The following is a 27,645-nucleotide window of genomic DNA, read 5'->3' as shown; positions in this document are numbered from 1 at the left end:
AGATTATGATGAATGTGGCATTTCAAATCAGGAGAGAAAGAATAGAAAGAATATAGAATACTGTACTAATTAATAAATGGCACTACAGAAAACTGAAAAAAAAAAAACTCAACATAGTCCTTTCTCCATGCTATACCCTAAAATAAATTCCAGGAAGACTGAAAAGCTAACTGCAGAAAACAAACACCACTATTAACAACAACAACAAAAAAGTATCAGCACTTAAAAAAAAATGGAAAAAATTTCTTTGAAATACATTACAAAATGCAGAAAAATGAAAAGTGTAAAACTGACCTTGTAAAATTTTGTTTTTCCTATGTCTCAATGTATATTCACAAATCTAAAGATGAATGGCAAAAATGGAAGAAAAGATTTATAATGTATTTGGCAAAAAGTCAAAGACTTAATGTTCAAAATAAAAATAAATATTCAGAGCAATAAAAACAAAACAATCTCATGGAAAATTGGAACAGTTAATTCATAGAAGAAAAACATGAACAGATGAAAGTGTACTATCAATCAGGAATATTAAAATACAATAAAAATGTTTTACCTACCAATAAGACAACATTTTTAAAAACTTCTATCATTAAGCACTGGCAAGAATAGGAATGAGACTGACACTGTTGATATCAGTGTAAATTTCTGGAGTTTTTTGGATGGCAATTTAGAAGTATATAAACAAAATTGAAAAAAAAAAAAACTTCCTAACACCTTCCTTAGAGAAATGTCCTAATGTCATTAAAGAATGGGATGTAAGGATATTCACTGCAACACTATTAGTAACAGAAAGTATAGGAAATAACAGAAATGGTTATACAAGCCATCATGGTATAAAGCATTCATGGTATAAAATATCACATACCTATTAAGAATTACTTGGTAATTCTTTATGCAATGATGAGCTAAGAAGCTTTCCAAAATATATTAAGAAGAAAAAATCAACTTGCCAGAGAAATGTATATGGTATGAATTCACTGAAGTCAATGACAACATAAATTACTTGTATCAATATATATCACATAAGAGAATGCACACTGAACTACTCTGGTTAGCTCTGGGAAGAAAAAAAGGAGACTTACATAATATAATGGCAATTATCAAGAAAACAGGCAAGGATGTGAGAGAAAACACTGATACATTGTTGGTAGTACTGCAAATTAATGTAAACACTCTGGAAAGTGGTATGGAGATTCCTCAAAATTAGTAGGAAAAGAATTACCATAAGACCCAGCTATCCCACTCCTTGGCATTTACTCAAAAGAACTAAAGTCAACATACTAACTATAGTGATACAGCCACATGGATGTTTATAGCAGCCAAATTAAGGAATCAGTCCAGATTCACAAGAGCCAAATTAAGGAATCAATCCAGATTCCCTTGAATAAATGAATATTGATCAAGAGAATGTGGTATAGTATACACAATGGAGTTTTCCTCAGCCATAAAGAATGAATTAATTGCATTTGCTGATAAACAGATGGAAATGGAGGACATCATGCTAAGTGAAATAAGTTACATTTCAGAAAATCACAAGCCAAACGTTTCCTCTAATAAGTGGAAACCAGAGCTAAAGAAGGTGAGGGGGGAAGAAATAATATCATAGATACATAGGGAAGATCAGTGGGGTAGAAGGGAGGACAAGAGGGAAGGAGGAAGGATGGGAAAGCAAAGGAAATATGCAATGAATTTGATAAAATCATGTTATATGAATACACAAATGTACCAAAGGGAATTTCCCCTTTGTATATGTATGTATGTATGTATGTGTGTGTGTGTATATATATATATACACATATGTATATACACACCCACACCCACCCACCCACACACACACACACATATAAAATAAACTAAATAAATAAAGGAACAAAGGAAGATCAGTAGAGTAGAAAAAAATAGAAGAAGGACGGGAGGAAAAGTGGGGGGAATGGAGACTGAAATCAAATTCCTTGCATTTATGTTTTTGTCAAAATGAACCCAACTATTATGTACAACTATATGCTCTAAGTTTAAAAAAGGAGAATTATATTTTCCTCTGAATATTTCTGTATTATTTGCATATTTTAAGAGAAAACATACTTTTTTACTTTCTTTTCTTATATGTGTTTCTTTCTATACGATTTCCAGAGGAGAAGGAAATGTTAAAAAGGAGCATGAGTTTAACATGAGTTTGGGAGGGGACATTAAAACTATAGCATATACCATGATTTTTATGTTTGAGGGACCCATTTCTACTTCCTCAGTTTTCATCTTGAGCTTCTCATTCCTTGTGCTCATACTAAAACTCTACTGAGCCATTTTCTCTTGTCCTATCTCAAATGATTGTGCCTGCCATTAAAAATGCAATAAAAGAGAATAAAATCATGGCATTTGCAGGTAAATGGATGGAGTTAGAGAAGATAATGCTAAGTGAAGTTAGCCAATCCCCAAAAACCAAATGCCAAATGTTTTTTTTGTTTTGTTTTGTTTTTTATATAAGGAGGCTGATTCATAGTGGGATAAGTAGAGGGAGCATGGGAGGAATAGACGAGCTCTAGATAGGACAGAGGGGTTGGAGGGGAAGAGGGGAAGCATGGGGTTATAAATGATGGTGGAATGTAATGATCATTATTATCCTAAGTACATGTATAAAGACACGAATTGGTGTGGATATACTGTTATACAACCAGAGATATGAAAAATTGTGCTCTATATATGTAATAAGAATTGTAATACATTCTGTTATATATAAATAAAAAAGCACAAAATAAACAAGTTTAATGATGAAAAAATGTATATTATAAATATTTAAAAAAGGAGCATATATTGGAGAGTAAAAAGTATAATTTTTCCAACTTAAGCTGGAAGCAAATATAAGAGAAATGTAGCTCCTTATATCAGGAACAGGCCTGGCCCTCACAGCTGGGTCTTAGTGCTTATATGTTGGTTTATTTCATAAAACACTTAACATCAGATAAGGTTACTACTCTGTGTCTAGGAAAGATCAAGACACAAAACCACTCTATATTCATATCTGAACACAAACAGAATCATGAACTTTGTCCAAACCACAAAAATAACCCAAGGTCCCTCTATCTTGCCTCATTTGACTGCTACTCTGTAACCAATTGAGGCTTTAGCTTCTCTCCTTCAGGATAAGATTTGATACCTAAACCATATCATGCCCAGGCTTCTGGATAGAATCCAAAGATGTCCCACTTCCTTAACTCCTCCCCAAAATTATCCAAAACAAGTCCAAATTCTGAAAATGTTTTTTCAAATACTACCTCACAGTTCCCAGTAATTTGTAAGAAAGAAATCTGACTTGTTCAAGCACAAATGTGTTTCTAGTTGGCCTTTTGCCAGGGAACTCTGATATGTGATAAATAAAACTAATAAGGTCTCCAAACCAAAACAGTAGGGAAAAGATCAATAATGCTTATTGAGATAGAATTTTTCTACATAACATACACCTTCTATTTACTCCTCAGAATAGGAACAATAGTTGCTGTCCTCATTTTACACAAGAGAACAACAGTGAGGCTAAGAAATGGTGAAATGTGAATGAACATTTCTTCCCTTTCCCATAGAACACCACTCTAATTGGTGTACCTGATTACCACATAGATATGTAGCAATATGCCAGGTAATATAAAAATAAACATTATCTTCCCTCACCATATATTTGACTTACTAGTAATAAGAGTGTCTAATGATTAATATTTCTTAAGGGCATATTCTATACCAGGCATTACATTAACCAGTCATTTAAGCCTTCTAATAATCCTATAAATACTAGTATTTTTATAAGATATATTACTAAAGAAAATGAGAGAAATAAGACTCAACATAGATTCATTCAAAATTCAGGCTCTGAACCATTGAGAGTATTCTAAATGAAAACATTTAACATTTAAAAACAAAACACAAGCTTGTTATAAAATGGAAGTGTAAACTGGAGTTATCTTTGAGATAAGTCTTCTTTATATCCCCAGACCCTTGAGAGATTAAGATTAAATGTACTTCATCAGTCAGGAATATTTCCTTAGTGAGAAAAACTGTTTTAAGTACCACACTACCAAAATACTTAGGAGATGTTTTAGATTAGAAAAACAATTCTGAAAATCAAACTAAAATACCAGTTCTTATGTTGCAATGTGCACATGGTTCCTTCACCAAGGCTCTAAATTCAAAGCAAAGAAAGATACATAGCTTTCTAAGACCAGAGATTCAACCACCTCCTTTCCAATACAACACAGAACTCCCTATACTCTTGAACTTTATTATCAATGCCAAACCTATCTCTAGGGATAAGAGTTTGTATTAGAATCAAGGAAAATTTTGAGCTTTTCAGATTATACTTTTACATTGTCAGTAACTTTTCTTTGCCTTCAGAAAACCTTAAGAAAAGTAATTGAGTCTATTAGATATCAGCACAAAGTTTTTTGAAGTATCATTATCTACTTTTTTACTGGTAATTTATGCCTCTTGAAAATCAAACCATCTAAGGTTTATTTCCATTGACTATGAAAGCTGCATTACCTTTTGGTCTGTGGTTACCAAATTCACCAGGAGCAGGGACTTTAACAGGGGTTGCTGAACTTTGAATGGTCAGTACACTGGGAGTGGCAGTAGTAGAGTTGGCCTTTGGTCTTTGTCTTGGTGCAATTGAGGTTTCTGTTGGTCCAATGATATCTGTTATTCTAAAATAGAAGAACACATTTTATTACAAATATTGGGCTTATTTCTTACTATTTTTTTCTGTAAAGTATCTACTTCAGCAGATGCATTTAATTATTACAGATGATCATGTCAGTCCTCTTGGCTTCTTCCTAAATCTAACTCCCAAAGACTACGTTTTTAGTGAAGCCAGGAAAGTAAATAAAGAAAATAGTACACTACCATCAAGGTCTGCAGCTGAAACTGGCAGAAGGAGTACACTCCCAAAGATTACTGTTAAGGAGATGAAATGAGATTGAAAGGAAAACAAAACAGAAACCTTCTTATAATGTTTTTGACAAAATCACGAGCCAACTCTTTGAAGAGAAACAAGAAATAATCTTCCCTAGCCTGGACTCAAGGGTAAGAAAGAAAAGACTACACCCTAGAGCATATAAAACAAAAGAAGCCAACACTTCCAACAAGTGGAGACCCTGCTCACATTCAACTTCTTTAATCTTCAAGTTTGCTTTACTTATAACTCTAAATGGAAACTATATAAAACTTTTGCTTCTAGGAGTTAGTTTAGTTCTTCAGATGTGGGTGGACAAGAGGTAAGCACAATTTTGAAAACAAGAGACAATAGATATGAGAAGACAGACATTTACTTTTTTTCCTTGAAAAAGTCAAGTAAAATCTTTATTTATATGATTATCAACTTTGTTTTCTAAAAATTCAGTATAAAAACTCAAAAACATTTTAATAAGGCCAGATATTCTCTTTCCAAAAGGATTTTCCATAAAATATCTGTACTAAATTCTTTAACACGTTTTAAGTAATTTAATACTTAAAAATTCTAACTACACATGAAAGCACAGAGTTACTGCAGTTGAAGAAACCCAATCTACAACTGCACAAGTTACAGCTATTTCCTAATATCTCTACATACCACAAGAGGGAGCCCTGTTAACAGCTATCTTTCCAAGAGCAAAGAAAATAAAATTGAATCAAAAATTTGGAAAACTATAGAAATGTATTATATTGGTGCTATCTTCTAAAAATAACACTTAGTTTAATTAGAAGGGATGGGTATGATACGTGTCATATGAAAACTGAACCAAGGTAATAAAAGATCATTTTTACATATAATCAATTATGTCATTTTTATAATGAAATACTTATGAGTTCAAATTATGGGATTTAACACTAAAATCAATCTTACACTCCCTAATCTCAAGAAATTTGGGAAAAATACATAATCTTTCTGTCTAACTCTCCATTTATTTCTTAAGTGAGTAATGTAGACCAAACTTGAGTTTGCCATATTCCTGATCTAAACCACTCTTTAGAGAGGCGTAACACAAATAAAGCATGGTAGAACCTCTGAAAAGCTTATTAATAGTCTGAATTATTTCTACAATCTAATGTCTCACAATTTATTTTATCAATAAAATAAATGACCAATATTCAGCAAAACACTTAGAAAGGTATGTTATATGTTGGTGAAAACACAACAAAATATAAGACAGTGAAAGTGATCAATGCGAAAACAGTACTGCCAAGAGTTGCATAAAGGATAATTCCACCTTTAATTTGACTAAAAATGACTTCAAGTAGGAATTAGAGATTAAATTTTTAAAATAAATTTTATCTTATCAAACTCTGAAAAAGAAATAGCATTCTGTGTGAATAGGAAGAAAATGCCAAAGCAAATTAGTCAAAATGAAGACACAAAAAAAAAGAAAGTAATTACTGCACTGCCCCTGCTACACTGACTCACTTGTACTATTACAACAGTCACAGTGCTGTTTCCTCTGCTTCCCTTCTTTTCTTTCTTCCTCACTATCACCTGAACAATCTTCCAAAAGCAGACTCTCTTTCCTGCTTCAATGTTTCCATCTGCCGAGAGAGGAAGCATTTCCATCTTTGAGGTATACGTGTCATATGACTTTTATATGTTTAGCAGTCCCAAGAGCACATGCCAAGTTTGGGGAGGCAGAAGGGAGCTTCTGAGAAGTAAAGCAAAGAGGGTCACAGACTAAAGACAGGGCAGATGGCTACTAACACCTATAAAAGCTTATTTAAAGATTCTTTTCCCTGGGCTGGGAATGTAGTTCATTGTTAGAGCACTTGCCTAGCATTTAAAACCTCAGCAAAAATAAAATTAAGATTCCTCTCCCCAAAATATGACGTTTACGTAAAAAAAAATCTAAATTTTAATATTAAGCTTTGTATACTTTAGATTTTAAGTTTTTCATTAAGAGTAAATTTATCTTAATGACCAATAAGCACCAATGAACCTTATATTTTGATATGTATAATGAACAGATTCACCATACTATAAAAAACATAGCAATTTTTAAATGATATATAAACATAAAAATATATTTTAATGGATTACCAAGTTACATTTCAATATGTGTATACATTGCATAATGTTTAAAACAGGTTAAATACTACACATTTTAATGGCATTATTTCATTTGCTTGTAATATAGCTATAACTTTTATGTCATAACAAAAAGATATTCAAATCATCACTCTTCATTTGACTCGTTTCTTTAAAAATTTGTACCTACCTTCCTAAGGATTTAATTATTGATATTTTCTTAATTATTAATAAATTTTTAAAGTGACAATAAAATCCAACTGACCAGTCTTAATTCATAATTACCACTCAACTATAACAACGGCTGCTCATTAAAGCTACATTATAGATAAGACAGACTGGTGGTCATACTGGATTTCTATGAATTAGCTATATTCATTCCTTCATCTCCCTCCAGAGAATATTTTGAAATTCAAATGAGTGAATATATTTTTAGGGTGCCATATTTAAAAAAAAAAAAAAAAAGCCATTCATGAATGATACTTTGACATTTCTAAGTAACAAATCACACAACCTATCTTACAACCAAGTGCCAAACAACAGAGTTGACTGGAGGATGAAAGGCCAAAATCCAAAATTCTCAGCCATGACATATAAACAAAGTTGCTTATGACTGACATTTACCTACCAATGCATTCATTCCCCACCACTCCTGAATCTGTTCTCTTATTCTCCATCCTTGTAGTGTCATAAGAGCCATTCTTCTAGCCTCAGTTGTCTGTTTTATTTGCACTCTCACCCCTTCAGGTGACTGACTACTCATTCTTCAAGGAAAGGCCCACCCCCAGGGAAAGCATTCCTTTTGTGCTCTTATTCTCCCAGCTCCCAGTCTTTCCCTTCCTCCCTACTCTCAGAATGTTCTGCTATCCATCGGTTTACAACTAACTGTTTACAATTAGAAATTCTTGGAAATAAAAACTGCTTATTTTTCTTTACATTTCCAATATCTATGCCTTTTATGTAAAGGATATTTAACAAATATATTTTTGTATTTTATGTCAAATAATTTAACTAAGTGAGAACAATACAAAAAGCTATGACTAAGAAAACTCCCCAAATGCAATATTATACCTGTCTGATAACCTAAGAGTCCTGCTTATTAACTTTTAAGTTAAAATAAAAAGCAGAGAAAATATCATCACTAACAGTTTCAGCTCTTAATCTACACAATATATTTTAAACTTATAAATGCAGTAAACAATTTAAAAATACATTTCAAAACATAATACTTTAACAGTCTTACAACATGTTAACAGTTATAACCACCCACTATAAATTCTACAAAATACATATATTTTCTAGTTGCCTATAAATTTTATATTTAAGTATTTTAAAAAGCATATTAGCTACCAACTTGAAACATAAAATGTCCTAAATTAGGACTGTCATGTTATGAAGATAATGATCTCACCACCCATCCCCCCAAAAAAGACCCACCGTAGCATCATCAGTTAAAAATTCACATATTTATTAATGAGAGTGGACAGTTCAGGTAAGAGCGATATCAAATCCTGGATATAAGATTTTAAACCTTATTTTGTACTTGTTATCTACACCACATGCAATAAGTAACACGCCCTTTTTTTTTTTGTGGGAGGATGACATTTAATCAATGACATTTGCTAAAATTTAAATAAGAACTGTAGCTTCCCCCACCCCCACCAAAATGCCTTTTTCATTTCAGCAAACATAGTTTTGCCTACCTGGCTTTTGTTTGGCTTTTTCTAGCAGCTGCTTCACTAGCGGTCAATGGTTCAGGAAGAGCTGAAGGAACAGAAGAGTTCTTGAAAGAAAAAAACAAAAACAAAAATTTTCATTTTGGTTTTTAATTTTAACAAGTTTGTTTTTTAAGCTATGGACATATTATTGAACTTATGCTGTTTGTGAGGGCTGGGATGTAGCTTAGTGGTAGAGCACTTGCCTATCAGCTAAGGCCCTGGGTTTAATCCCCAGTATCTCAAAAACAAAACAAAACAACACAAAATACTTTGTATGAGATACCATTTATTTTCACATCCCAAATTATCCACATTATATTTCCCAGATATAATCTGCAAATATCACTACATGTTATACAAATGTCATTTGGGTAAAAATAAAGATTATACTACAAATATTATAAATCAAAGATTATTTTGTACTTCAGAAAAAGAAGTATATAGGGGAAGGGAGGGGGCATGGGGTAATTAATGATGGTTGAATGTGATGATCATTATTATTCAAAGTACATGTATGAAGACACGAATTGGTGTGAATACACTATGTATACAACCAGAGATATGAAAAGTTGTGCTCTATATATGTAATAAGAATTATAATGCATTCCACTGTTATATATAAATAAAAAATTTTAAAAAAAGAAAAAGAAGTAAATAAGTGTAAAAAAGTGTTTACAAATACTACAGATAATTTTCATGACACTCAGCATAAGATCTAGAAAATGAAGACAGAAGGCTTCACTAGTGTTTACGCCCCATGTTTGGATCACAACAGAAATCAGTAAATATTAGATGAATGGAGAGCTAAAAATCCATAGTAAAATTTCAAATAAAACTATTTTCTTTATTGAATGTTAGAACTGCATGATTTCAGCTTCAACATAGAAAACATTACATTTGATACATTAAGGGCCTTAAAAAACAAAAAAGGAAAGGTACCACATTCCTTCATTTTTTCTTCATAGGTAGATTAAATTATACATAAGGGAAACATGTACAAGCAAATCAGGCCAGAATGTTCTTTATAAAGTTAAAAACGGCTTAAAATCAGTAACAACTAGCAACCTTATTAAAATTACCAGAGACTTGTCATACATCATTTATCTGAAGTTAATGTAGTGTGCACATAGTGAATAAAACTTCAAACAATATGCGCTATTTCCATATAAGCTCTTTCCATGGACTCAGCACTAGGTTTTACATTAGTTGTAATCTTTGTAATTACTATCTTGCTTTACAGACGAAAAAAAATGTATATTAGGTAACCTCCCCAAAAAAACAACAGAATTGAATTCAGGTCTCTCCGTTTACCATGCATCTACTTTTCACAACCAACTTTCCCAAATTTTTGTCTTTAAAAGAGCACTTAGTGTCTGTTTATTAAATGGTTAAGCTTAAACAACTTGATAAAAGAAGTCTGTGCTATGTCAGACAAATGTCATTGTGTTCCCTTGAAAATGCAAAATATCCTCTTGAGTTTGCTGCAGTTCTCCAGGACACCTCAGGACATAGTTTCAGAAATGTGGCTTTATACAAAAACTATACTCACAAACACAGTAGCAGATCACTTGTCATAAAACAAGTACTCAAAGTGTATACACACACATACACAAACACACGTATCTCCACACATGATAAAATGTATTTTCAATTCATATCCTACTTCAGAAACTACTTACATTGATATTGGAGATCGGACAATCCTTTTTGGCAAATTTAAATGCAAAATAGGACACTTGAAATATATCAGGTCTATGCTCTGGATCTGGTTCAAGCATGAACCCTGTAAGAATATATCAAAATGTTAAATTTTACTGAATATAGATGATACTTAGGGGCATATTATAAGTATAATTCTGTTCCATTCTAAGAACAGGGATGATTCTAGCAAACTTTGTTAATGTTTATAGGAAACAGACAGATTGCTATTTTATATGTGAACTTAAAAACATTATTCCAAACTAAAAGATAGATTAGAGAAGTCATTGAACAACTATTTACCAGAAGTATGACTGACCTACATGATCATTCTGTTGAGAAAGTAACACACAACATAAATTAATATTGGAGAATTATTCAAGATAAATTCCAGGGACATGGAGGTAAAGGGAAGATGAGGCTTTCAAAATAATTCCACTTGAAATAATTCTCATTATTATCTAAAATTCCTCTACCTTGAAATAATCCTAAATCATTGAGAAAGGTTACATTGTGTACATTTAATAAAGTAGCACAGGGTTGACACTATAGTTTTCCAAAAACATGCTTTTAATATATACTAACAACGATCACTAGAATTCTGTATTTAAACATGCTATCTATATCATGTTCAGAAATATGAACAGAGTCTTATGGTTTTATCACAAACAAATTTTATATTAACTTTAGGCAATGTTTGAAATATCAGAGACCTTTTCTCTAACTAAAATGGTCACTATCTCTTGTCCATTTCTTGAATTAATTTTAATTCCAAATTTCACAATAAGGTTGACATTTTTATTCAATTCTATAACTGAAAAATTCATATTTTATTAAGACATTTTTACAACTAAACCTGTTTCATTAAATAATTCTCAGTTTTTAGAATGTTTAGATCATTTTTTAAGTATTTAAAATGTAAAATTTAAGGCATTTAGATATTTTGAAACATGTTAATAATGTATAAAGAGATCTAAGTATATAAATCACTTAAATAACAACTTACAATAATTAAATTTTCCCTTCAAATATAATATTTTCAACAAAAATTATAATGTATCTCCAACATGATACACTTATTTCAGCTAAACAAAAAAACACAGTTGTATGGCAAGTGACATTGAACTCAAAACTTGAAAATTTATTTCAGAAATTTTGAGACTGGTCTAAAAAATACAAAAGCTGTGCTTGCTTCAGCAGTATATATACTAAAATTGGAACAATACAGAGAATGTTAGCATGGCCCCTGCACAAAAAAAAAAAAAAAAGAATGAAAAAAGAAAATTAAAAATTAAAAAGCTCTAAATAGAATATGATTTTATGTAATTAAAATGCTGACATACTACTGATGAAACTTATCCTTTATGATATATCGCCATTGTTAGATTGAAATAACTAAAAACATTTTAATTCAAATACTTGGTAGTTTGTAGTCAACCTCATACCAAAAAGATCTGAGGGATTTACAAGGTTTATTTATTCCCCAAATGCATTTTATATTAATACCCAAAAATATTGTTTTAAAAGCAACAGTGCATAAAGTTAATTTAATTATGTAAAATAAAGCTAAACATACTTTTAACAATAAGTGTTGATTAATATAATTTTTAAAAACAACCAAATCACAAAAACTATCAAATTTATAATAATATAATCTTATTTTTCTATTCTAACAAGTTAATTTGGCTTTTAAAGTTTAGTTTTAACAATAGCTAATTATAAATATTTATTATAAAAACTTGAAATAGCATATAGAATATAAAATTTTTTACATATACAAGAAAATTAGGGCTAATAGAAAAGTAATTCACTGGGGGGAGATGAGAGGGACAGCATAATGAGGTCAGCAAAGAAAATGTAGGCTCAAAATTTTCACTATATAGCTGTCAATATAAAAGGGCAACATGATCTATTACATGAATCAGTATCCCTAACACACACACACACACACACACACACACACAAAAAAAAACAGATAAGAAAGAAAAACAGTATTCCTAACACAAAAGAGCAAATTCTCCTTCAAGTCAAGATTCTTAAGATGATCACAAAGAATGAACAACATCCTTAATGAACTGCAATGAGTGACATTTGGTTACACACTCTTCCAGTGTGGTCTAGTGGCTTAACACCTAAGAAATTCTACAAGGGTAGAAAACTGGTATAGGAATACACTTCCCTGGGGATCTGGCTAAATCCAAAAAAAACCTTTTTAAGTATCTGGAGAAAAAGAATGGTCCTTTAGGTAATCCTGTATTTTTTTTTTCTTTCACAATAGATGAGAAATATTGAGGAGAAAGAATAAATTTGAGATTTTATGTTCTAACCAATACTGGTATAAGTACTTCTATCTTTAAAGTTAAGCATAATATCATATCCTTTAAAGATTAGATAGCCAGACTAGAGTGAAGATAGAACAAAGGTTATCTTATAAGCAAATAAAAGGACCTCCAATTCCCAGGACTCATGTTTTGATTGGGAATACACATCTGCTTGAGCCACTTTTGTTTAACTATACTGATCCCATTTATGTGACATAAATTCAATTCAAAAGGTCATGTGTTGTATCTAATGAATTAAGACAGAAAATATTAGGGTACATTAGTGTGCCGAGTACAAGCAACATTTCATGAAACTTGATTCAGCTCATGTGTTTTTTTACATTGGATCAGTCAAAAAAGTTTGAAACCACAAAACTTTGAGTTTAGGATTATGAGTTCTCTCTACTATTATAACTCATTTCCCTACGGAAAATATAATGACTTGTATAATTACACTACAAAAAAAGAATTAAATGCTTGTATGTGTTAATCTCTGATACTCCTTCTTTCACATGAGGATATTCTCAGAACATACATGCTCTCTTCTAAATTATGTTTTAAAAGTGCCTTGCCTCTGAGGAAGAATCTGTGTCTTTATAGCATTGCCTATGACTGAGTGCAGGTAAATCTAGGGGTTGGGTGCAGAACAAGCCTATCTGGCTTTAGATACAGATTTTATCAATCCAGGTTGAAACTCATTATTTGAAATGCTTGGAAGCAGTGTTTCTGATTTTTCAGTTTTTGTATTTTAGAATATTTATATACATACCAGGAACCATCTCAGGAATGGGACCTAAGTCTAAACACAAAAATTCTCCTGTGTTTCATAAAGTGTGTGTGTGTGTGTGTGTGTGTCTCCTTAAGAAAATTTTATACTTTTACAAAACCTGCATTTTGACTGCAACTGGTGACATGAGTTTGTATGGAATTTACCACAGTGACACCAAGTCAAATCTTTCAGATTTTGGATTTTCAAAAAAGGGATATTCAACCTGTACTAAAGTTGACAGTTTTAGCTGATGAAATCCTGTGCCTATCTCTAATTTGATTCTAAACTCAAAATTATGAGCTTGGTATGTGGCACACAATTTTAATTTCAGTGGCTTGGGAGGCTGAGGCAGAAGGATCGCAAGTTCAAAGCCAGCCTCAGCAACTTAGCAAGGCCCTAAGCAACTTAGTGAGACCCTATTTCAAAATTTAAAAAAATAAATAGGGCTGGGATTTGGCTCAGTAGTTAAGAACCCCTGGGGGTTCACTTCCCAGTACCAAAAACAAATAAAAGTATGAAAAGACTAATAATCATTCCCGCAACACCCAGGTAAAATAGCTACATTTTTATCTCTAAATATTTTTAAGTTGAGTAGTGCTAGCCATTAAAAAATAATAATAATAAGCCATCACTTAGTATTTAAATATAATTTCTTGAACTCTTTCAAGAGAAATATAAAATGTATCACTAGACCACCGAATGATATAATCTAAAAATGCAGAGATATAAGCTCTAATCCAGCTAAACAATGGGGCATATCTATCAAGAGTGAGAGCTTCAATTTTCAAATACTTTGTCCAAAACTGTTTTCTCTCATAATAATTAAACCTCAAGTCTAGTGTTTTATGAACTCCTATTTGATAGCAATTAAACCATATCATTTACAAGAAATATATTTACAAAGAAGGAATGCATTAACGAACATATATGCTCAGTTTATCTAAAAGCAAAACTGGATTACATTTAAAACAAAAATAGCAGAGAATGTAGAAAATACCTTGTTTACTCAACTTAAAATGATCGTGTAAATCATTACAAGACCAATTACCACTGACTCTATTACCAATATAAAATCGACTTTTTTAAAACTTGGCTACATAGATATGAAATAGTTCTCTGTTCATCTTAATATTGTGATTCTTTCTATTGACATAAACACTACTAATACAACACAAAACAGTCTTAGCATTGACCGTAATATATTATTAAACCACCACAATATTTCCCACTGATATTATCATACATATCCTATTAAAAAACACTTATCTGCAGCAAATGAATGATGTTTATACTAATATTGCATAGGAAAGTACAACATCCCTGTGCATTCCAACAAAAACAGCAGCTAAAGGAACTGCTGCTGCTGTAGCAGCAGCCAAGCTATGTTTTAATCAAGGATCCAAGCCAAAGATGAAGTAGTTACCATTCAAGTTACATGAAGCAATGGATCCATGCCTAGTTCTGATCAAAGATAAACTAGCATCTCTAGTCCAACAGCTCAACAAATTTAAAGGAAAAATACTTTGGTTATAAGTCTCAAAAGCACTTTCCTGCTTAAAAGTTTTTGAATTTTTTCCTTCCATAAGGGCACTTGTCCCTAACCCACAGTTTCTTATTATACTGACTATAATTTACTGAAAAAAACACCCAGTCTATTCTTTTTAAATTTTTCTGAAAAACATATACTCTGCAACTATAAAAATATAACTATTTTGCAACTATAAATATTTTCAGCATTAACTTACTATATTTATCTGTTAACCTATGGAGATTATTATAGAAACTTATATGTTATGTATATGTGACCTACATAACTTATTTTATATACTACTGAAATGAGACTATGTTTAACAGCTGATAATAAATACATCTGATCATAAACAAGACACTAAGTGGTACTACAAATAATTCCAAGACATATATTCGGGATAGTATTGGTAACTGTCCCTTAAACGTTATTGATCAAAACCCTTCCTCTACAACTCCCCAAGTAGTAATCCTAGTGCCAATGATTGAAAACCTTATCTTTATTTTTCAAGTACATTAAAATGTCTTTTTGTTTTTAAATAATATAGGAAAATGGATGAGGGTGTATATGAAACAAGATTGGCCATGATTTGATAAATCACTGAAGCTGAATGACAGGTAAAATAAAAACTTATGCACTGTCCTATCAATACTTGTTTATAATATTTTAAATTCCCATAATAAATAATTTTTTATTTTAGCTTTTATCAGTACATCTATTGGGGTTGTATTTATTTTAGCACCTATTTTGAGGGATACCAGGATTTTGCTAGTTTTCACATGCTTTTCACTTTGGGCACAAATTTGTACTAGAAATGATAAAAACTAAAATCTGCATACTTACTGATAATGAAGTATCTGATATAAAGTATCAATTAACTAAATTCCAATTACAGCCTAAAATTATCAATAGTATTTATCTTGTTCACCTTCCCATTACATAAGCACATACCCACACACATATATATGGGGAGGGGGCAAATATGCTATAATAAGATTTTAGTAATAAATTATGTATCAGTGTATAAACTGCCAGTCTCATACAATTTTATTCTATGGGAACATTCAGAGATTCCCACTAAACATCTTAAATTCAACTATTACTAAAACATAATGGCTAAAACTATTTACAAAAAAGTAAATAGTCAGGGCATGCAATAATTAAATCCCTCAAATGCTTTTGATGCTTTAAACTTTGGACAAAAAGTAAAAAAGTAACTAGATGAGATAGGGAAGGTCAAGGATCCAATGTTTATTTAAATGTATTCTAAAGGTATGTTTTACTCTAAAGGAATGTTTTATAAAAGACATTCAAGTTTTGCAAAATGACATGCCAAAAACAGGACTCATGGGAAAAACAATTGGGGTGGGCTATTTAAAAACTATTTAACTCTGACACTAAAGGGCTGACAAAAACTATTAAATGGTACCCATGAAGGTAATTTGTAATGCACAGACAAGTACTCAACTTGGTTGGAGGCTGCCTCAAGCATATAAAGCACAACAAAACAATGCTGACAGGTGCTCAACCAGTGAACATAAAAGTAAAGCCTTGAGGCTATTAAGTAGGTGGTCATTCAGATGTAGAGAGTCACATAAAATAAAGATACAATTCTCTGGGGGAAAAAACCCAAGTATAAGCACTCATATTTAATGTTCTCCAAACAGAGCAAAAATATTCATGCCAGCAATGCAGCCACCAAGCTTTAGCTATTTCCTTTCCTCTGAAAGTTAAACTTCCTTTCTCACTCCATTATTCTGGTTCCCTTTGCCTAGAAAAAACATTTCATGTGACACAAAGTAATTTTTGTATTAAACTGACATAATTCTCCAATTTCCAACACATATAAAAATGATCACATTACAGAAATGAACGACTGTTTTAAATACATTTGCAAAGTTAGACTAGAGTTTTTCTTATGTTCCTTTTTCTTCTAAACTTTTTTTTTTTTTTTTTAACTCCCTGGTACTGAGGACTGAACCCAGGGTACTTTGTCACTGAACTATATACCCCCTCTCTTTTATTTTTTGTTTTAACACAGGGTTTACTAAATTGTTAAAGACTGTGCTTTAACACCCAATCCTCCTGTCTTGGTTTCCCAAGTACTTGGGATCACAGGTATGCCACCACATCAGGCTACTCTTTTCTTCTTGAATTATAATAACATCTGTCAATCATTTATCATTAGTAACAAATATTATTTGCAGTTTATCATTTAATTCTATGCTGGTGTTCATGAGTCTGATAATGTGGATTAGTGTTTTATAGTTCCTAAGGGATTGATTACCTGGTATACTAGTTGCAAATTCTAATCTTATAAATAAATTTCCTACCTATTTTTATAAGAATATTTGTTTTATTTTTTTATACATGTCTTTAACTGGCATAAAATTTTAGCTTTAAAAATTAGGTATAGATCCAGCTTTATTTTTTTATCCAAAAATGGCTAACAAATTTTTCTATTCCCACATATTTTTTTTTTACTGAATTGAACTCTATCTGTATCATGCAATCTAAAAATGCATGTATCTTACAGTATCTTTTCCCAAATTTTTACCATGTACATATATTAAATGTTAAAAAACAATATCTATCTAAAGGGAAGGAAAAAATCTTAAAAGCAGCTAGAAAAAAAACTGAAGTATTCTTTTGGAATGGAAGGCCTGCACCTTTCTGATATTCCTTGGTTGCTTTGTATTTACCTATACATTAATAAAGTATAGGTATTTATAAAAGGTGGCAAAATAAACTACAATCTAAAATTAGTAATGTTTTCAACTAAAGTATCAATAGCTCTGGATAACTGATTTCAAAAGTATAGAAACTAAACAAATGTAAGTGCTCCCCAAAATTCCAGTTGCCTTAATCATATAATTTCTGTTGTATGCTACTAAAACCTTACCTATGGGCTTAAAAATATATCCTCATATTAATCAATAGTTAGTTACACTGCTTTCATTCCTATAAAAGTCATATTAACATATTTTAGGTACTTTTTCTTTATACTACAGTTTCACAAAATCAAAACACATGAAATTAAAAGGCAAGGTTTAAGCAAAAGTATGTAAATAACAGGATACTAAAAAAAAAATAATAATTTTTTCACATATTTTTCCAAGTACTTACTTATTAAGCAATGTATGTTGTGGGAGTAGCGAGAATTATCTGGGATGGTAAAGCTGCCATCACAGATAGCAACCTGACTATCACCAAAAGGAAGAGTGAAGAAACAAAGTTTATATAGTAAACATCCCAGGGCCTGCAAAAAAAAAGAAGCATGAACATTATTACAGCTCAATTATCAACCCCAAAATATTAAAACAGCTCAAAACCAAATATTGAATGTTATTTAAAAAATAAAAACTCTAATGCTTCCATATTGAATCAATCTTTCCACAAATTATTGCTTAAACAAGTTAATGCATTCTACTTCTTTTTAAAAGACATTTAACTTAATCATCTCCGTGTTTTTCTTTTACACCTGTGACAAATTGGTTAAACTGCTCTAGATCATGAATGATATAACTTAAAATTTGACGTAGCCGATTCCTTTTTTGGGAAAAAACATACATTTTTAATATTAAATCTACTGTTTCTTCCACAAGGAAAAATATAAATATAACTACAGCTATAACCAAGAAAGTAAGCACAAAGCTCTAACAGAAACTTTTTTTAATTTCACTATAAAACAGAATTTTAAATCTTAGGATTCCAAATACATGTTAGCCACTGCAAACTTAACAGTCATCAATTAATTTTATTGATTATTTACTAGGTACCTATGTCATTATTTCATACTATAGAAATTAGATCTCTATTTCTGTGTAGTTTATTGAATCTTATACCAATTATATTTGCAATATTAAAAACAAATTTATGATTATGTCTGCATAGCTTGCAAGATATCACCAATATCTGGTGATATTCACAAATATCACCAGACCAACGAATCTATTTACTGACAATAAAGGCAAAATTAAAACACAAATTGTGTCTAGAACAGCAGCTCCTCTCAAACCCAAGAAATATTTTAAAAAGAAAAAAGATTTCTGGCTCCAAAAATCATAACCATCATAAAAAGTGTCACCTCCAAGCCTTAATTAAGAATGACAGGGGCATTTCCTATTCTAAGCTAATTGTATAAGTCTGGCCTTATATCTATAAAGTAGCAAATAAGATTCCCTTTGTTGGATTTCCCCCCACATATCTACCTAAAAAAGCACAAACTAAGCAACAAATATACAAATTACTTAACTGCTATGAAGATGGCATTATATAGAAACACCTTTTGAGTTTAACAATATTAATTTATAAAACATTTTCACTATACCAACAGTATTCTAATGAAAAAAGGTTAAAAGCTCTAGAAATTTCAATATATTGGTTGAACATATTTTACGCCACAAAGCAATTCTTACCAAATACAAAGAAAAATTAATATAATTCCTTGCATCTTAACAGATCACAATGGAATAAATTAGAAATCAACACAACAAAACTAAAAATTAAAAAACTCTTTAGACTCAAATAAGAATAGTGTTAAAAAATATGACACTATGAAGGCAATTCCAAGAGGAAGGTTTATAGCTATGAGTACCTACTTAAGAAAATGTGAACCTACTGATATATCTCAAAGTCCCTTAAAAGAGAGGAACCAATTCCAAAACTAGTAAAAGGAAATAATTAAATCAAAGGCAAATCAATCAACCTGAGAATAAAAAAACAAGACAAAGCATCAGTGAAACAAAGAATTGGTTCTTTGAAAATAAGATTGATAAGCCCTTAGCCAAACTAACCAAAACATAAGAGAAAAAAACCCAAATTAATAAAATTAGAAATAAAAAAGGAAAACACCACAGACCTCACAGAAATACAGAGGATCATTGAAAACCTAGAAGAAATGGATATTTTTCTAGATGAATACAATCTGCCAAAACTACATCAAGAGGACATAGAAAACCTAAACAGACCAATAACTCATAATGAGATAGAGCAGTAATAAAAACCCTTCCAACAAACCAAAGTCCAGGACCAGACAGATTCTCAGCAGAATTCTACAAAACCTTTAAAGAAGAACTAATGTCAATACTCCTCAAATTATTCCATGAAATAGAAAGGGATGGAACACTTCCACATTCATTCTATGAAGCCAGTATCTTACTCATATCAAAACCAGATAAGGACACATCAAGGACAGAAAACTACAGAACAATATCCCTGATGAACTTAGATGCAAAAATACTTAATATTAGTAAATCATGTTCAACAACATATTAAGATTGTACACCATGATCAAGTTGGTTTTATTCCAAAGATGTAAGGATGGTTTAATCTACACTAATCAATAAATATAATAAGTTTAATGCAAAGGCCTTTAATAAAATTTAGCACCCATTCATGACAAACACACTGAAGAAACTAGGGATTGAAGAAATCTACCTCAACATCATAAAGCTTATATAAATGCCCATCATAAATGCCCAAAGTCAACCTCATAGTAAATGGGAAAAAAATTGAAAGTATTTACTTTAAAATCTGTGACAATACAAAGATGTCCACTCTCATCACTCCTATTTAATATACTGCTAAAAATTCTAGCCAGAACAATTAGGCAAGAGAAGGAAAAAAGAGACCCCTAAAGATCAGGAAATAATATCAAGAGTTAATAAACGGGATGACATCAAGTTAAACACCTTCTGCACAGCAAAGAAAACAATTAGGAATGTGAAGAGAGAACCTATAGAATGGGAGAAAATCTTTGCTAACTATTCTTCTGACAGAGTGCTAATATCTAGAATATATAAAAAACTCAAAAAAGTTTAACACCAAAAACTATCAAATAATCCAATTAAGACAAATGAATTTCTTTTTCTTCCCAAAAGAATAAATACTAATGGCAATTACATGAAAAGATGTTCAATATCAGTAGCAATTAAGAAAAACCAAATCAAAACTATACTGAGATTTATCTCACACCAGTCAGAATGGCAGTTATCAAGAATTATACAATATGGAGCTGGGGTTATAGCTCAGAGGTAGAGCGCTTGCCTCATACTTATAAGGTACTGGGTTCAATTCTCAGCACCATATAAAATAAATAAATAAGTAAAATAAAGATATTGTGTTCATATTAAAAAAGAATTATACAAATAATAATAAAGACTAGAAAGGATGTAGAGAAAAAAATAAATACTTTTACACTGTTGGTGGGATTGTACTAACAACCACTCCGGAAATCAATTTGGCAGTTCCTCAAAAGACTAGGCATGGAACCACCATATGACCCAACTATACCACTTCTAGCTATTTATCCTGAAGAATTAAAGTCATCATACCACAGTGATACATGCATATCCATGTTTACAGCAACAGTGTTAATTCACAATAGCCAAACTATGGAACCAGTCTAGGTGTCCATTAATGGAAGAATGAATAAAGAATATGTGGTATACATATACAATGGAGTTTTGTTTAGTCACAATAAAAAATGAAATTATGTCATTTCATTTGCAGGAAAATGAATGGAACTAGAGACCATTATGTTAAGTGAAATAAGTCAAACTCAAAACATGAAGGTTCATGTGTCTTCTCTCATATGTGGAAGCTAAAGAGGAAAAAGGAAAAGAAAGGTAGAGATGGATCTCAGGGAAATCAGTAAAGAAAAGGGACTTAAAGGATGACAGGTGGGAAGGGAGGGGAAAGTGTTGATGAGTGATATTAGCCAAATTTCATTGTTATACTGTGTGCATGTATGAATATGTAACAACAAATCCCATCATTATGTACAACTATAATACACCAATAAAAAAATGTGGAAAAAAAGAAATTTCAACATATTGGTTCAAAACATTACTGAGTTATTGTATAACAAAACTGTAAAGATTTCTAAATAGAAATAATTAGTTCAATATACTTAAAAAAGATTTATTTTGGTTTTTTATTTATCCATAAGGTAGACAGTTTAAAAAGTACATAGAAAACCAAAAATAAGACTTCCTTAATAGCACTAAAAAAGAAAATAGTATTAAGGAGTAGAATCTGCATTAAATTATATCTTCTTTCCACTGTCCAGATGATGGTCAAGGCAAAGGAGATCTATACTTCAGAGAGTTTTATCATGTCAATAAAATCTTTAGCAATTCTCATGTATATTAGAACACACATTGCTGAGAATACCAGATACCTTGGCAATGCTAGTATAATTTACAAATGTGAACCTGAACACTTGCTTTGTAAAGCATGAACACAATGAGGTATTCTAACTGTTTGACACCAAAGATATTTCCATTTAATACAATGAGAATTATAAAAGAAAAGGAAGGAAACAAGAAACCTAATTTTGAAGGCAGACCACCATCTTCAGTTTCTACATTAATAGGTACATGAAGGATCTCTAACTGAATTTTCTAACACTTAATAAAATCAGCATTCAAGATTTCAAAATAAAAATAACCTACAAAGAAAACTTCCAAGGAAAATTTTTTTTTTGCAAAATATGACATGCTAAGTTAATACTTTAACTTGACATTATAATTATCTGAGTCAACACTATCCTGAAGTAGTATAAAAAATATAATTCTTAACCAATATAAATTGAATATTTTTTCACACCTAAATACTATTTCACACCTAATTAAATATTTTTACACCTAAAATGCAGCATATTTCAGTTCAACCTGAGCTAAGTAAGGTAACCATAAAAAAAGTCATCATGGAAATTAAAATTCTAAATTTTTCAATCATATGACCGTAGATACTATTTTCTTATTATTTTTCATGTTTGTTTTTTATTTGTATATGTATTAAGTCTTAACAAAAAAGTGTATTAAAATGTGTATTAAAAATGTGCATTAAGTCTTAACAAAAAAATAAGTAACCACAAAACAAGGATTCCTCCTTCGTGTCAAAATACTGGATAATAATTGTGTGCTAGGAGAACAATATTTTTGTCTTAATAACCAAGAATGGTTTCAATATAGGAGTTATGATGCCTATTGTTTAACTGCTGTCAAAATACTTATTTCAGATAACGTGAAATTGAACAGTCACAAAAGTATGCCAAAAAAATGAGTACACCAATCACCTCTTATAATATTTTCATTATATAAATTAAGATTCAATTTAATTTACTTTCTACCTTATACATAAACCTCAATTTTAATATAAGCCATCCAATGAGCCAAATGTTAATCCTAGGGAAAGCAAATCAAATTTGAATTATATATACCAGTATACTATTACATTAACTAAACAGAACTTACTTGCAATTTTACTTGAATTTTATTTATATATATATATATATATATATATATATATATATATATATATATCTTAAAATTCAACAATCACAAGAGTTAACTGTTTAGTGAGAATGTATATGTTACATAAACAAATTAAAAGATATCAATGATTTTTTTATTACCTTCTAATAATACCTAACCCTTAAGATTTTGCTTGGTACTCGAATCCCAATAGGGAGAGAACAGGGAAGAAAAATTCAGAAGATAATAATTTGATTTCGCATATTACAATTGACTACTTTATGAACATGTTTTAAAAACAAATTAAATCTGACCTTTTTCATAACTCCTAGAACTACTTCAAAGAATTATATTCCTCTATTCCCAACAGGCTCCTTAGAAGTAAATATGACTAAATAATCATTAAGTTTAAGTGAATGAACATTTAAAATAGCGTTTAAATTCTAAAAAGATGTTGCAATTCTAATATAAAGTTCAACTATGAAAAACAAAATCTTTCTCAATAATGAATGTAATCTAGACAACTATGCCAATAATAATTTCAATACAGTAAAAGGGGATGTTTAGAATTAGAGAAAAAAAGTTTCTCATATCAGCTTCCATTAAAAGGATCCTAAAGTAACCTGAAAAATTATTTTGTCATTACTTAAAAGAGTTATTTTCAGCTTTTTCTGTAATGTGACCAACTAAAATTTCCACTCAATCGAAAAAAAGTAAACAATCTGTTTACTATGATAAACAGATACGTTATATGTAAGTTCTTTGTTTTTTTTTATATATAAGTTTTCCATCTGAGGATTCAGAAGATCAAAGAGTTCTAGTATTTTTCTTCTCCTGAGTAAGAAACTCTCTTGTATACCAGTTTTGTCTGCTCTTAGGTAATGCCTTTTTGGAGGCAACAGGAAAATAGTCAATTAAAATCAAATTTTATATATGGTTAGACCAAATTTCAGTCTTTCTTCACCTTACCCAGATATCAGCCTTGGTAGTAATGGGTTTCCCTCCATAAAGGTTGATCATTTCAGGGGCTCTGTATGACAGAGTCGTATACCTGGCAGTAAACAAATAAAATGAAATGGAGATATTAAAAATAATGATACATTGTTTCTCTATAAGATACTACAAAAAACCTTTGAAGTTCAGTAACATTATATAGAAATGATACTATTTATTAAAGTTTATTAAAAACCCATTAAAGATTAAACAATATAAAGCAACTAAAGACTTTTCATTCAACAAGTACAAATCTCCAAAAAGCCTAATTTATTTTATTATAAAAATCTTAATGATGGTGGAACTAGAAATAATTTCTCTTGAATTTATGTGAAATAATACAATTTGACTATAATAGTACCATATCTGGTATATTAAAAGTAAAACTTCTATCCTCTTAAAAATTTACTTTATATATTTAAGGAGTTGTTTATATGAATGCTAATATAATTTCTTACATATGTAGCAAATGTTCAAGTGTTTTATAAAAATTGTTTTAAAAGTAATCTAGTTGTCATAATTCTAAATACACATATTATGTATACTTCTAATACCAACTGCCACTGTTTACAAATATAAAAACCCCAAATCCATTGAGAACAGATTACTTTAATGAAATATCATTCCAGCCTAGGATTAACATTAAGGAAATAATGAAAGGCGGACCCTGTAATCCCAGGGGCTAAGGAGGCTGAAGCAGGAGGATCTAGAGTTCAAAGCTAGCCTCAGCAAAAGCGAGGCGCTAAGCAACTCAGTGAGCTATCTCTAAATAAAATACAAAATAGGGCTGGGGATATGGCTCAGTGGTTCAGTGCCCTTAATGCTCATGAGTTCAATCCCCAGTACTATATATATATGTATGTGTGTGCGTGTGTATATGTATGTGTATATGTATATGTGTGTGTGTGTGTATATATATATATATATATACATACATACCTACATATATATGCGTGTATATATATTTCAAATCTCATGGCAGAATTATCAGAATATGGACTTCCTATATCATGACAAGATTCACTTTGAGCGTTTATATATTTTATTTTAGAAGTATCTTAAAACTCTACCATATTAGTTTTTCCATATTACCCTGATTGGTCAGACAGTCTGAATGACAGTACCACAGAGGAATGACCTATGAAACCAGAATATGAACTGCATAACAGCAGATTTGTTGTTCACTACTACACCCCAGCACCAAGAACAGTGTTGGCCCTGAATAAATGAATAGTTAACTGAATGAATTGAAGACCTAATATATCCTCAACTAAGCCCAAAACATGAGAACATCAAATGAGCTTTCCATTCATCACAAAATTTGAATCAGTCAGCAAAATTCAGGTAAACCTAAACTATACCTCAAAATGTAAAAGCAAGAAATAAAATATCCAACAGGCAGTAAACTGCACTGAGATTTCATCTCACTCCAGTCAGAATGGTAATTATCAAGAATATAAGCAATAATGAGTATTGGCGAGGATGTGGGAAAAAAAGGTATACTCATACATTGCAGGTGGCACTGCAAACTGGTACAACCACTCTGGAAAGCAATATGGAATGCCTTAGAAAATGTGGAATGGAACCACCATTTGACCCAGCTATCCCACTCCTCAGTCTATCCCCAAAGGGCTTAAAATCAGTATACTATAGTGATGCAGCCATAACAATGTTCACAGCAGCTCAATTCACAATAGCTAACCTGTGGAACCAACCTAGGTACCCTTCAACAGACAAATGGATAAAGAAACTGTGGTACGTATACACAATGGAATATTACTCAGCATTAAAAGAAAATAAAATTATGGCATTTGCAGGTAAATAAATGGAATTCGAGAATATCATGCTAAGCAAAGTAAGCCAATCCCAAAAAACCAAAGGCCAAATGTTCTCTCTGATAAGTAGACATGCTGACTCATAAGCAGGAAGGGGTAGGGGGCGAGCAGCTTGGGGGAAAATGGAGGAACTTTGATTTGGGCAAAGGGGAGGTAGGGAAGGGGAAGGGGCATGGGAAGGAAAGGTGGTACAATGAGATGAACATCATTACCCTAGGAATACATATGACTGCACACATGTGGTGTGACTCTACATAGTGTACAACTAGAGAAATGAAGAGTTGTGCTCCATTTGTGTACAATGAATTGAAATGCATTCTGCTGCATATATAACTAATTAAAGAAGAAATAATAATTTTAATATACCAATTATTTTTTAATTTAAAAAAATATTTTTTAAGAAATCTATAAATGAAAGATCTACAGTTTGCATTAACATAACTGGTCACAGACTCAAGTTAACCAAAATTGACATGAGACAAAATATAATGAGGATAAATACTTACTTTTTAATTTCTTCTTCTACTACATTAACTCCATCCTTTTGAGGATTAAGAAATTTATTAGTGGCACTGCCAAAGTCACAAAGTACGTAATTTCCACCATCATTTAACAAAATATTTTCTACCTTAATAAAAGAAAATCAATAATTAGTATTTTCAAAGTCAAAATTATCTTTTTTTCAATCCTTTCATAATGGAGGGTCTGTATCATTCATTTACACACACACACACACACACACAAAAGTATATATAGAGACGTGAGACATAAGATACTTCAAATTATCTGGACAAATGAACCAGAACAAAAATATACTTTACTATTTCTATTACTTCTTTTATTAAGAACAATTAATTACTTTCTCCACCCCAGGATAGTTTGTGTAGGGGTCAAGAAACCCTTAGTCTGCCTTTAACTGTACCTCAATTTTTCTTCTGTTCTTTTAAAAATTCAGCCTATCTGTAGACAAGCAGATGAAAAACACTTAAATTCTACTCTAATTAACTCCTACAGAGAATATCATGCTAAGTATGATATGATTTAGTATCCCTTATCTAAAATGACTAAGAGTGGAAGAGTCTCAGATTTTGTATTGTGGAGGTGGGGATATTTGCATATGTATAATAAGATACCTTAGGGATGGGACTCAGATCTAAGAACAAAATTCATTTATGTTTCATCTTACACATATAGTCTGACTATAATTTTATACAATATTTTCAATGAGCCTGAATTTTGACTGCAGTATACCAAATGTGGTAAGGTATATGATTTTCCACTTGGGGCATCATGTTAACACACCAAAAATTTCAGACTGTGAAGTATTTCAAGTTTTGGATTTTCTGAGCAGGAATGCTCAACTTGCAGTACTGTTTTTACTTAAAATATTACACTGAAAAACACAAACCTGACTTTGTACCTTAACTGGGAGATCAGAAATGTATTAACTAAAACAATGTTTCCTGAATTTTAAATCAAGACTCAACTAAAA

General features: G+C 31.0%; 1 protein-coding gene and 1 non-coding gene across 3 annotated transcripts in view; one reads left to right on the top strand and one right to left on the bottom strand.

Annotated features, from left to right (window-relative positions):
- Bmp2k (BMP2 inducible kinase) overlaps positions 1-27,645 on the bottom strand; it is a 130,070-nt gene that overhangs the window by 49,943 nt on the left and 52,482 nt on the right. For both annotated transcript variants that reach the window (XM_027939775.3, XM_071614357.1), the window contains exons 5-10: positions 26,660-26,781; positions 24,295-24,376; positions 18,191-18,323; positions 10,428-10,531; positions 8,734-8,813; positions 4,525-4,685 (exon numbers count right to left, since the gene is read on the bottom strand). In XM_027939775.3, coding sequence (XP_027795576.1) covers positions 4,525-4,685; positions 8,734-8,813; positions 10,428-10,531; positions 18,191-18,323; positions 24,295-24,376; positions 26,660-26,781 — 682 coding nt within the window. The remainder of the gene's footprint in view (positions 1-4,524; positions 4,686-8,733; positions 8,814-10,427; positions 10,532-18,190; positions 18,324-24,294; positions 24,377-26,659; positions 26,782-27,645) is intronic.
- LOC114096378 (U6 spliceosomal RNA) lies at positions 11,631-11,732 on the top strand. Its single transcript, XR_011708179.1, has one exon. It is a non-coding gene; the product is annotated as a U6 spliceosomal RNA (small nuclear RNA).

The sequence above is a fragment of the Marmota flaviventris genome, chromosome 7, assembly GCF_047511675.1.
Source record: "Marmota flaviventris isolate mMarFla1 chromosome 7, mMarFla1.hap1, whole genome shotgun sequence".
NCBI lineage: Eukaryota > Metazoa > Chordata > Mammalia > Rodentia > Sciuridae > Marmota > Marmota flaviventris.
Note: the sequence above shows the minus strand (reverse complement) of the source record. Positions and strands in the feature narration are given on the sequence as shown.